The 13,920-nt window shown below is 40.2% G+C and overlaps 1 protein-coding gene across 1 annotated transcript; it reads left to right on the top strand.

The window, feature by feature from the left end:
• On the top strand, positions 1,649-3,356 carry LOC107615530. The gene is made up of 3 exons (XM_021111894.1): positions 1,649-2,193; positions 2,295-2,911; positions 3,208-3,356. Exons 1-3 carry the CDS (start codon positions 1,649-1,651, stop codon positions 3,354-3,356), a joined length of 1,311 nt encoding a protein of 436 aa, XP_020967553.1.

Genomic DNA, 13,920 nt, shown 5'->3' with positions numbered 1-13,920 from the left:
TTTATTTTGTTTCTACTTTGGTCATTTTAGTTATTCATTGTTCATATTTCCATTCTTTTACTGCTCTATTAACTGTTTGATTAATTGCATCATCCAGCTAACCACTAATTTTAACAAGAGTGCCTCCTTCACTCGTTCTCTACTTGCTGTTGTTGAATGTATGATAGGTAGAAGGGGAGAAACTTCATCCTCCTTCGATAGTGAACCTGAGAGGACCTTCCTTAGATTAAGGAGGGAAGCAAGAGGCAAAGGCATAGTTAGAGAGGAAGTATTAGAGGAAGATCTGAGAACTACTATGTAGGAAGAGGTGCATAACCATGTTAGAGAAGATGTTGGTAATCATGTTGGGCAAGAAAGGAGAGTCTTAGGCTCCTACACCAACCCAAATCCAAGAAACTGTGGTAGTAGCATCTTGAAGCCAACATTTCATGCTAACAATTTTGAGTTGAAACCTTAACTCATCACACTTGTCCAGAATAATTGTTCATACGGTGGGGGTGCCCAAGAGGACCCAAACCAACATCTCACTACATTTTTGAGGATTTGCGACACTGTAAAGTCAAATGGTGTACACCCTGACACTGCAAAGTGGCTGGAAGCATTTTCCAAGGAAAGCTTGACCACTTGGGATGATGTTGTGAACAAGTTTCTAGCAAGATTCTAGCTTCTACAGAGAGTCAATAGACTAAGAGCTGAGGTGCAAACCTTCAGACAGTAAGATGGTGAAACCATGTATGAGGCCTAGGAGAGGTTCAAAGATTTGACAAGGAAATGCCCACCGGATATGTTCAATGAGTGGGTGCAATTGCACATCTTCTATGAGGGACTGCTATATGAGTCAAAGCAAGCAGTAGATCATTCTTCAGAGGGCTCACTCAACAAGAAAACCATTGAAGAAGCCATAGATGTCATAGAGACTGTAGTTGAGAATGAGTACTTCTATGCTTCAGATAAAACTCAAAAGAGAGGAGTAATGGAGCTCAATTCTATGGATGCTTTGTTAGCCCAAAATAAGGTGATCACTGCACAACTAGCAACCTTAACCAAGAAGGTGGAGAAGAATCAAGTCTCAGCTATTCAAGCCCAAGTCCCTCCACAAGAAGGAGATGCACCAGAAGTTGAATGTGAATGGGAGCAAGCTAACTATGTGAACAACCCATCTATACCACCATATGATCCAAACTCCAAGACATACAACTCAGGTTGGAAGAACCACCCAAATTTTGGGTGGGGAAACCAACAAAGCCACAATCAAGACCACAAACCATACTAACCCAACCAATACAACAACCACAACCCCAACCATCAATAAAGCAACAACAGATCCTACCACAACTCACACAATACACCATACCACAACTCACACAACTCACACAACCAACAACTACACAACAGCCACCACCAAGATACATCATCCTCAACTATGGAACCATGTGAAACCAACATCAATTTTTCAAAATTGGAGGCTGCCATAGCATAATTGTCAGCCTAACTGACAGGAACCATTTCCACTATCCTGGAGAGACAAATACAAGCTGAAAGAAAGATAGATGCAAACCAAGAGGAGTTCAGATCCAACATAAGAAATCAAGGGGCAGCAATTTCGAAATTGGAAGCACAAGTGGGGAGCTTGTCTAAACAAATACCAATGTCTACACCTAGATTTTCCAGTGATACCATGGCCAACCCAAGAAGGAAATGTAAGGTCATCACAGTAAGAAGTAGAAGGATTGTAGAAGAAGCACCCCCAAGCCAGAGCAACCAAGACGAAGTAGCTACAAAGGAACCTGAAACCAAGAAAGAAGAAGAGACCCTTGCACCATCCTCACCAAAGCAAGTTCTAAAACTCTATGTGCCACAAGCACTCTACCCACAAAGGCTGAGGAAGGATGGGAAAGACAACCAGTTCTCTAGATTCTTAGAAATCTTCAAGAAGCTCCAGATCAACATACCTTTTGCTGAGGCACTAGAGCAAATGCTACTTTATGCTAAATTTTTAAAGGAGCTCATGACAAGGAAGAGGAACTGGGGTGAAAAAGAAACCATAGTGTTGACTGAGGAGTGCAGTGCCACCATACAAAAGAAACTTCTTCAAAAGATGAAAGACCCTGGGAGCTTCCCAATTCCCTGCATCATAGGTGATATCAACATTGAGAAAGCATTGTGCAATCTGGGGGCTAGCATCAACCTCATGTCCTTGGCAATGATGAAAAGGATGAGGATTGAGGAAGCCAAACCAACAAGAATAGCACTCCAGTTGGTTGACAGAACATTTAAGTTTCCTCATGGGGTAGTGGACGATTTGTTGGTGAAACTGGGAGAGTTCATCTTCCAGCTGATTTTGTTGTTCTTGACATGGAGGAAGAAGCCAACACATCAATCATCCTAGGAAGGCCATTCCTAGTTACTGCTGGAGCCATTATCGATGTTCAAAAAGGGGAGCTAGTCTTGAGATTGCATGAGGAGAGGATAGTCTTCAATGTCTTCAAGGCCATGAGTTACCCCAAGGAATCCATTGGAGAATGCATGATGGTGGACACAATTGAAGATCTTGTTCAAAGAGTCCTAGAGGAAGAACAATGTGAAGTAATCACAAAGCAAGATCAACAAGCTCCATGTGGTGAACTACCACTAGAGACTATGGAAAGACCAATTATGCTGGACAAGACAAGTAACATGGAAGTGGAGACACCAAAATTGGAACTAAAGGCCCTGCCTCCAAGCTTGAAATATGCTTACTTGGGTGATAACAACACATACCCAATGATCATCAATTCAAGTTTGAATGAACAACAAGAAGAGGAGCTAATCCAAGTACTAAAACAACACAAGGTTGCTATAGGGTGGACACTTGCAGACTTAAAGGGGATCAGCCCTTCAATGTGCATGCACAAAATCTTACTTGAAAAAGGTGCAAAGCCCTCAAGACAGCAACAGAGAAGGCTAAACCCAACAATGAATGAAGTAGTACAAAAAGAGGTGCTAAAGTTGTGGCAAGCAGGGGTCATTTACCCCATCTCAGATAGCCCTTGGGTAAGCCTTGTGCAAGTAGTCCCCAAGAAAGGAGGGATCACTGTTGTACCAAATAAGAAGAATGAGATGCCACAGAGGTTTATAATGGAATAAAATTGTTTGACGTGTGGGGAATTAATTTTATGGGACCATTCCCATCTTCCTACTCAAACAATTATATATTGATGGCTGTAGATTATGTGTCAAAGTGGGTAGAAGCTATAGCCACAGCAACAAATGACAACAAGGTTATGATAAGCTTCTTGAGAAGAAATATCTTCAGCCGATTTGGAGTTCCTAGAGCCCTTATTAGTGATGGAGGGACACACTTCAACAACAAGTAACTTGAGACACTCCTACTCAAGTATGGAGTCAAGCACAAAGTGGCAACCCCATACAATTCATAGACCAACGGGCAAGCTGAGATATCAAACAGAGAACTCAAGAGAATCCTTGAAAGGACAGTTGGAAATTCAAGAAAGGAGTGGTCCAAAAAGCTGGATGATGCATTATGGGCCTATAGGATAGCCTTCAAGACACCTATTGGGATGTCTCCATTCCAACTGGTGTTTGGAAAGGCTTGTCACATACCAGTGGAGCTTGAACATAGAGCATTTTGGGCTCTAAAAATGTTGGACTTTAATGATCAAGCTGCTGGAGAAAGAAGGCTAATGCAACTCAATGAGATGGAAGAATTCATAAATCAGGCATATGAGAATGCCAAGATTTACAAGGAGAACACAAAGAGGTGGCATGATCAAAAGATAGCAAGGAGAGAGTTCACAGAAGGTCAGAAAGTGCTGCTGTACAATTCAAGACTCAAGTTCTTCCCGGGGAAGCTTAAGTCTTGATGATCAGGACCCTTTACCATCCTTAAAGTATCCCCTATGGTCATGTAGAGCTCATGGAGGACAAAACACAGAGAACTTTCACTATGAATGGCCATAGACTCAAGCATTACTTGGGCGACTCACTGGATGAGCAGAGAGTGAGCTACAACCTTAACTAAAGAAGGAAGAACGTCAAGCTAGTGATGATAAAGAAGCGGGTTGGGAGGCACCCCAACACTTATATCCTTTTGATTTATTACTTTTTAGAAGTAGCTTAAAATTGTTAATTTAGAGAGTTCAAGATCCAGTTTAATACTTTTGTTTCCTTGCTTTCTAGAAGTAATTGTAAGTGGTAGGTTAGGTAGTTTAAATATCAATTTTAAGTGTTTGGTAGTTAGAGAATCTTCAATTTGTTTTCTTTTTCTGAAAGTGCAATTTGATGAACACACTTACTGATGATGAGTAATTGGGCTGAGAACTAGCTAAAAAGCTAAGTTTGGTGTGGCCACTAACCCACTTAATCTAGGCCTACAACCATTTGAATGAATTAATTTTGAGAAGTAATCCCAGAGATTAAGTTTGGTGTGGCCATCACCATATGAAGATCACCTAGCAAGCCCAATACCATTCAAGTTTGAAAGCACTTAATAAATTAGTGGGTGCATAAAAGTTGGTTTTAAGGTGTTCAGAAGGAATTAGAAAGAAAGGGATGTGAAAGGATTGAAATTATTTCACGCTTATGAACACCTTAAAATCTAATGATGAACCCAATTTATTAGATGCAATGAGATTAAGTTTGGTGTCCCAAGGGACACTCATTAGTTGCAATTTAAATGACTCATAATATAGGGAATGTGACGGATTCTTTTGTCATTACTGATAGGGTTTTCGGTTTTCATTTTTTAGGAGAAAGGATGGGGCCCACATGATTGATAGCTCATTAAGCAAGGAGTCAAAGTGTACTTGCACTTTGAAACTCAATACATGCAGGAAGCCAAAAGGGATAAGGATTGGCACCTCTTCCCATGCTAGGCGCCACTTTCCAAGTGGAAAAACATTGAATTGCTTTTACTTCCCACTTTCCACCCCACATACTACACTTTTCACCCCTATAAAAGCCACTCATTTTTCCCACCACTCTCCACACTTCAAAACCCAAACCCCACCGCAACAGAACCTCCTCACTCTCTCTCTTCTTTCTTTTCTTTCTCTTTACTATCTTCTGTTTTCTTTTCTTGATTGGGATAATCAAGTCCTAAGTTTGGTGTTGTAGCAAAACCCTATTTTGCTTACTCTCTTTCAATTTTCTTCAACCTTTCAAACCTCTTCTATCACCCCAATGGCACCACTAAGAGCCTCAGCATCAAAGAAAAGAAAGACCAAGGAACCAACCTCAGGATCCTCAAGTCACAATGAATACAAGTTTCTCTCATCATTCAACCAAAACCAATTTTATGGTTGGGTGAGTGAGAGGCAAATCATTCCAGAGGTTGGCTTCCAACTTGGGAGGAATGAGCATCCTAAAATCATCAGGGAAATCAACAGCAGGGAATGGGCATTCTTGTGCAACCAACCAAGGAAGGTGGTGGAGAGCTTAGTTAGAAAATTTTATGCCAATGCAGTGCCTCAGCCCGGGCAACCCTATGGCTATCTTAGCTATATGAGAGGGAAGGCCATTGACTACAGCCCCTCCAACATAGATAGGATATTGATGGTGAAGCAAACAAGTGCCACCCGAAGTTATAAAGAGAGGATGAAGCAACAAGACCCAGGGTTTGATGAAATCCTAAATGAAATTTGCGTGCTGAATATGCAGTTGATAAATGACAAGGATAGAAGACCCAATCAGCTGAGGAGAAGAGATTTGAGCCCCCAGACCAGAGGGTGGCTGGACTTTGTGAGAAGGTCTCTCAATCCCACATCCAACATTTCCGAGGTGACATTAGAGGGGGCTGTGCTCATATACAGCATCATGAAGGGAGAAAACGTGAATGTTGGGGAGATGATTGCCAGCAACATTAATAGGGTGCTGAAAAGCACCAAGGATAGCACAAGGTTGGCATTCCCCAGCATCATCCAAAGGCTATGTGATGAAGCAGGGGTTGAGAAGATCATTGATGAGGTGCTAGTGGATCAAGAGAAGCCCATAACTACCAAGAAGATAGCCAAAGTGGTAGCTGTTAACCCACTTCAGAGGGCTAGGGAACACAGAGCTCATGCTCATATACCACAAGAACAATCACAACAAGAAGAAGGGGCTAAAGATCAACCACACTACCTGGCACTTCAACCACCACCATACCATCAATACCAACAATTTCCTGAAGGTTTCAATTGGGAGCAATTGCAAGGAGACATATACCAAATGAGAGGAGATATACACCACCTGAGAGAGGATGTCAACCAACTCAAAGAACAACAAAAACAATGGGACCAAGTGAATGAGAACATACAACAACTCCAAGGGAGTATGGAGCACATGAGGAAGGAGCAGCAAGATCAGTTTGACTGGGGAGAGATGCAAGGTGCACTCAACAAAATAGTGGAGCAAAACAGATGGCAACAGAGGAACCTTGCTGAGTTTAGGCATCTTTATGATGCTAGAACCATTTCAAGGAGGCAATATGATATCAACACACAAGAAGCTAAATCACTTGTGTAATGCTGTGGCAGCCTTGAACCTCGGATACCCAACATCCATGCAAGGAATGGAGGAGTTAAGTGCGAGACAAGAGGAAATTCTGGCTAAGCATAAGGAGGATGAAAGAAATTACATGAGAAGTCTAGGATTTTGGAAGCCCAAGGACACAAAGGCACAAGAGGGATCCTGATAAACCCTATTTGTAGGGTTTATCTTGTGCTTGATTTAGGGGATTTTACAAGCTTTTACACACATTTATTCAATGAAACAGCTTGGTTTCATGATTGTCTCCTAATTTGCACTTTAGTGTGAAAAGATGCTTTCTACGTCTTTAATTAGCTAAATTCAATTCATCTTTGATTCCACTAGATGCCTTGATTTGTTTGTTAAATGATTTTAGGTTGAAAAGGCTATGAAGGATCAAAGGAGTGAAGAGGAAAGAATGCAAAATGGAGAACACATGGAAAAAAGCAAAAGAATTGGATATGTCCATGATGCACGGAAACTTGTCTCTCAACAATTTCCCTCGGCAAGTATACCGAATTGTCGTCAAGTAAAAACTCACAATAGAGTGAGGTCGAATCCCACAGGGATTGATTGGTCAATCAACTTTAATTAGAGGAATGTTCTAGTTCAGCTAAGCAGAATTTGATGTGAGAGTTGCAGGAAATTAAATGGAGGAAAGTAAATAGTAGAAAATGTAAATGCCGGGAATAAAGAGCTGAATATAAATGACAGAAAGTAAATTGTAGAATCTTAAATGGGGAATGGGGAATTTAGCATGAAAGTAAATTGCAGAAGTTAAAGAGAATGGGTAAGATCAGAAATGGGGAGTTCATTGGGCTCAGGAGATGTTGTATTCTCCGGATCAAGTTCATCTTCATCTCTTCCTCAATCAATGCATTCATTGATCTCCTTGGCAATCTTAAGTGATTGAATTCCAATTCCTTGGTAATTCAATCTCTCAATTCTTGATCAATAGCCAATTCCTTGGTCTAGTTGCTCATGAGAAGAGATGAAGTGTGGTCACTGATTATACCACATGTATTTCCAAATCAAAATGTTGGTAGGATTATATGTCACTATATCCATCCAGATCCCAATTTGGTCTAACATGAGAAAGCATTTCTAGCATGATCTCTTCATTCCTCTTCCAAGGTTCCAAAGAGATCCAAGTATGAATAGCTTCTTTTCAAAGATAACTACCCAATTGGATGAAGATTGAAAGCTTTCTAGTAAAATCAAGAGAAAAAAAAGAGGAAGGATAATGAAAACTATTATTGATCCATCAAATTACAACAGAGCTCCCTAACCCAATGAAAAGGGTTTAGTTGTTCATAGCTCTAGGAATAGAAAATAAAGTTGGAGAATGCATTCTGAAAGTAAAACTAGAAGTTGCAGAGAAAGTAAAATTTTACAGAGAGTAGTTCTCCCTCCTCCCGAAAGCTTTCCTCTAGTTCAAAATTACTCCTATTTATACTACTCTTCTGATCTTCTAGTTGGCTCTTCAAGTCTTGGATATGGGCCTTTGGATCTTGAGTTGAAGCAGTTATCATCTTTAGTGGGCTCAGCTTCACTTGCAGAGAAAGTGTGCAGTAGGCATGGACTTTAGCTTAGGGCGTTAGTGGTGTTAACGTTAAGTGAAAATGTGGGGTCGAGAACGTTAGTGACAATCACCTTTTTCACTAACGTTCCTAACCCAAAATGGTCCACGTTAACTTCAACGTTAGTGGCACTAACGTGACCACTAACGTTGCCTCTTGGCCCATCGCAAACGTTACTAGGGTTTACCTTTCCCAATAACGTTGAGAGTACTCCTTTCTCCCTACGTTAGAGTTCACGTTAGTATAGTTAACGTGACCTTTAACGTAGGCTTGCCAAATCTTCGAGAGCGTTAGTGACACCTACCTTTTTCACTAACGCTCCAAAACGCCCCTTTCCCACGTTAGTGCCTCACGTTAATTACATTAACGTGACCACTAACGTGGTGTTGATTGCCATCTCCAACGTTAGTGACAAAGGTGAGTGTCACGAACGTTGGCTCATTATCCCTTTTCTCCATGTTAGCTTCCACGTTAATGTAATTAACGTGGTAACTAACGTGGCTCATCGTGGCTTAGTCCAACGTTAGTAACAAAGGTGAGTGTCACTAACGTTGGCGATTCCTTGCTCCTTCCACGTTAAAGTTCACGTTAAATAAGTTAACGTGGCTCTTAACGTAGCCAATATGGGCTTAGTCCAATGTTAGTGACAAAGGTGAGTGTCACTAACATTGGCATTATCTTTCTCTTCCACGTTAGATTTCACGTTAACTGAGTTAATGTGACTCTTAACTTGGCCAATTGCCCTTTTTGGAGCATTAGTGGCACTCACTTTTACCACTAATGCTTGGAGCTTCCTTTTTCTCCACGTTAACTACCACGTTAATGTAGTTAACGTGGTATTTAACGTGGGCTTTGATGACTTCGAAGACGTTATTGGCGATCACTTTTCTCATTAATGTTGCAAGCTAGCTCCCATTCCACGTTAGTGGTCACGTTAGTTAGACTAACGTGGCTACTAATGTGGCTTTTCTTTGCCTCCTTTGTCCTGAAATCAAGTAAATAAAGTGCATCAAAGTTCTAATCCAAGTTATGAGTCATGCATCATCCAATTTGTCATTAAATTCATGCATAATTCTCATGAAATCATATAAAATTCACAATGTTTGCTTGAATCAAGATGTAAGTAAAATTCTACCCAAAAATTGTTTATTTCCTAAGAAAATGCATGAAACTACCCTAAAACAGTAAAGAAAAGGTCAGTGAAACTGGCCGAAATGCCCTGGCATCACAACACCAAACTTAAAGCTTGCTTGTCCCTAAGAAAGTACTGAAACATGAGAATGATGAATGAAATGAGATGAGGAATGCATCATTATTGTGGAAGTCATGTCCTTGGTTTTATGGGGTTTCATGCATAGCAACTTAGGTTCATTCCTTTACTGGCTTTTAGACCTTTATCATGCCCTGGAATACTCACTTGATTGCAACCCTTGAGACTTTTATTTGTTGATCCCTTTGTCTTTTCAAAGTTCATTGCATCCTTAGGCTAAGTGTTTTGTGAAGGGGCGACTCTTGAAAATAAGCTTTCAGCCAACACTCCTGAACCAGTTGGTTCAAGGTGCTACATGTTGAAACACCCCTAAGGACTTACTCCCTCAAGTCTCTCTCCCCCATACATGCACACCACAGGCACATGGTTTGTTATTTTCTTTCCTTGAGGCCTTGGTGTCCATCACCTCTTTGGGTTACTAAATGTTCAGTAACAAGGTTGCTCTTGATAGTGAATTTTCAGTTGATAATCCCGGGTTAGTTAACCTAAGTTACCAAGTGATGAAGCACTCCTAAGAATTTATTCATCCAAGCAGATCCTTGGTACAAGAGCACCACAGACACATCCCTTAAGATTCAAGCCCTTGGTGCCTAAACTTATTTCTTATTACTTTTCTTTCTTTTTCAACTCTTATTGTTCTTTTCTTTTTTTTTATTAGGATCTTGTTATTTAGCTGGTCTCATGGGGTGTGTTTCAAGCATATGACTTCAGGACAGATAGTTGCCTTCCTACCTTGTTGGTGAACCAACTTAGCTAATCTATTACCACACCACAAACTTAGGAACTTACTCCACAATATGAACCTTACTCTGGTCTTTCATAGCATACATTCTCTTTTTATTTGATTCAAAAGGATAAGCATACAAGTAAGCAAGGTGAAGATGCAGCAGTAACATTAGACTAGCAAGCATAGACCTAAGCAATGACAACTTAAAGGCAAAATTTAAAATCCTAAACTACCATGGAAACATGTTCTATTTACATGATTTTCCTTATTTAAAGCTTTGAAAAAGATGGAACAAAGAGGGAACTCCACCACCTTTTACTCATTGGGGTGCTCATGCTCTCCCTCTTGTTTGTCCTCTTTGTGTCCACTTGTGTTTCCTCGTATCCGTGCTAGTCTGGCTTTCTTCTACTCCTTGAGTGCCTTCCTTACTGATTCATGACTCTTTTCTACCCTCTCTCTTTCTTCTCGCGCTAATTCATCCTTTACTTCTTCATATCTTGTGATTCCCGGGTGCAGTACAGGCAGTTGTCCAACTAAGTATCCGAGCCTGGCTTGAGTGTTTACATGATGTCCAGTCTCGTTCATGTAAACTCCTTCTGCGAACGCTCTGTATTCGTCAATGAGTTCTGCCTGTTCCAATTTTTTCCGATGCATTTCATGTATGTGTGCACCTTGATGTACTTGGATGTTGACTAGCTTTTGGATGTCTTCTTGTTGTTGATCTTGCCTTTGCTCTATCCTGTGGAAGGATTCACCCCAATGTTTCACGTGTTCCAGTTGCTGCTCCATCATTTGCTTTTGCCATTCCCCTTGTCGATTCATCCATCCAGAAAGTAATTCTTCTTGACGGCTTACCAATTGTAACTGTAACTCTTTCTGTGCCCCTTGATTTTACAAGTATTGTCTAAATAAGCCATCAATGGCTTCCTGTAGTTGGTGCATGTCTAAAGGGGCTTGCTCCTCTAAGTTTTGTCCTTCTACTACTTGATGGGCTGGCCTCTTTCTTGGCTTTCTTTAAGGTAAGGGAGATGCAACAGCATGCATCCGTCAAATAGTAATTGGGATGCCCACTTTTATCTACTCGGTGTCCTCATCCTCGAACACCACCCCAGCCCTGTCACACAAACGAAAAATAGTGCTGGGGTAGCCTATCCTTCCTCCAGAATCGCTCTTTTTAGCCATCTTTCTAATACCTTGGGCTATCAGTTCATGGACCTTGATCTCTCCCCCTTTTAGTAAACATTGCACCATTGTTGCTCTCTTAAGATTCACCTCTGAGTTATTCCCGGCAGGAAGGATAGATCTCCTCACAATTTCAAACCACCTCTTTACTTCAGGGGTGAGGTCCCCTCTCTTGATGAACTTAGGTTTCCCTTGAGGATCTCGTACCCAATCAGCTCCTTGCATACAAATATCTTGTACAATCTGGTCATGATTGGGGCTGCCATCTATTCTGGAGTGATAGCTTTCTTCTGCAAATGATATGGCCCGTAGCTTTAACGCCCTCATGATGCTCATGGGGCTGAAGTCCACGGTTACCCCTCTCACGAAGCTTATATAGGAGTCATCTGCCTTATCATACCTGACTACATTTGCATAAAACTCTCTTACAAGAGTTGCATTTACTTTTATGACTAGGTCAGTAAGGAGCTCCCATCTCCTCTTTTTCACCTTCTCCGTGATTTCGGGGCACTCAGTTTTTCTGACTTGAAAGCCTAGCTCATATATGATCCTTATCAACCATCCATCCATATTGCAATGCATGGTGAAAGGTTTTGAATTTCTTCTCATCGAAAGGGCGTTGCTGATGAACAGGATTTTTGCCAGTAAAGAATGTCATAAAAATAGTCGCGTTGTAGAATAGTCTCTAAACCAACAAAAATCCCTTTCGTGCAAACGTTTTGGTTGTCACAAGTAACAAACCCCTTAAAAATTATTAACCGAGTATTCAAACCTCGGGTAGTCTTTTCAAGGAACTGCAGGGAAGTATGTTCTTATTATTGGCTATAAAGGTTGTAATCGGGGTTTAGAAGATGAGAAGCAAGTGATTTAAATGGCAATAAACATCAATAAATAACTGTAAAGCAACTTTTGGCAGGGTAAGAGAAATTGGAAGTCAAACTTGGTTATACCTCTCAACAATAATGAAAGTTGAATCTTAATTCCTCTTAGTCAACCTTTAAAGCAAAGGAAAGTCAAGGGACTAATTAGTTTGACCTTCGAATCCTATTTATTTCCTAAGAAAAAGTTGGGATTATTGAAGTTCAGTTCAATTAGCAAGATAACGATTATCAATTATGCTGAGTTTGATAATGTTGAGTTACTGATTTCTTAACCAAGACCAAAAGGAGAAAAAGTAAAATTGCTGGAATAAAAATGTCCTTAGATGGGAAGCAAAAATATCTTAATTCAAAGAGAACAATAATAAACTGAAATACCTCAAATAATCATTAATTCAAATCATAACATGGAAACGGTTCATAAGCCAATCTGGCAACATTTATAGATACGAATAAAAGCATTAAAGTAAAAGTAGCATAGAAACATAGATTAAAGTAAATATTAAACCTGGATCGAGAGTCACTCTTAAAAACTAAGAGAAGTCCTAAATCCTAATCCTAAGAGAGAGAGAGGAGAGAACCTCCCTCAAAACTAAATCTAAATCATGGAAAGTGAAAAGTTGCGAGCTCTCCCTGAATGGATGCATTCCCCCACTTCATAACCTCTGGTCTATGCCTTCTGGACTTGGATTTAGGCTAAAAAGGGCTTCAGAATTCGCTATGAGCGTTTTCTGCAATTTCTAGTGCGTGGCCTCTGTCACACGTCCACGTGGGTCACGCGGTCGCGTCGTTCGGAGCTTTTTCTTGCCACGCGGTCGCGTTTGTCATGCGACCGCGTCGCTGCTTCTTTGCGCTTGGCACGCGTCCGCGTCGCCCATGCGATCGCGGGGATGCCAATTTCCTTAGAAGCTCCGTTTTGTGCTTTCCTTCCAATGTTGTATGTTTCCTTTCCATCCTTTAAGTCATTCTGTCTTAGAAAATCTGAAACTACTCAACACACTAATCACGGCATCGAATGGAAATAAAGGTAATTAAAATAATTAATTTTAAAGCTTAGGAAACATGTTTTTCACATATATCACATAATAAGGAAGGGAAAGTAAAACCATACAATTAATATGAATAAGTGGGTGAAGGATTGAATAAATCACTCAAATTAAGCACAAAATACATCATAAAATATGGGTTTATCAACCTCCCCACACTTAAACAATAGCATGTCCTCATGCTAAATCCAAGGTAAAGAATAAGGTAAGGTTAAAGTGGTGGAATGTTATGCAATGCAACCTATTCTAAATGCAACTACCTACATGAATGATGCATTATGCAATTCTAATTTATTCACTCATATATAAAGCTTACAGGTAGTTAAATTAATTCACATTCTCAAGGAGTCATATATGTATATATGGCCAAGCCTTAGATAATCAATAAGCACTTTTACAATTGAGATGGGAGAAGAAACATTTGCAAGACAATTAGATAATTCAAACAGAGATAAATGTTAATGAGCTATTGAATCCTCACTGGATTTGTGTTTACTCTCTAGTTACTCAGTGTTTATTGGGTTAATCACTCTATTCCTCTTTTTATTCTTCCTTTCTATAACTTTGTTCTTCATCTAACCAATCAACAATTATAGAATACAATTGATGCCAAGGCATCATAGGCTAGTTTCACTAGCAATTTTCTGTTAGTTTTAGTTGTTTTATGCATTTTCTTGAGCTTAAAGTAACCAAAAATGGGTAAATGAAGAACAAAGTAATGAACCATCCA

Source organism: Arachis ipaensis, chromosome B09 (assembly GCF_000816755.2).
Source record: "Arachis ipaensis cultivar K30076 chromosome B09, Araip1.1, whole genome shotgun sequence".
Taxonomy (NCBI): domain Eukaryota; kingdom Viridiplantae; phylum Streptophyta; class Magnoliopsida; order Fabales; family Fabaceae; genus Arachis; species Arachis ipaensis.
This window is presented reverse-complemented; position numbering and strand designations above follow the sequence as displayed.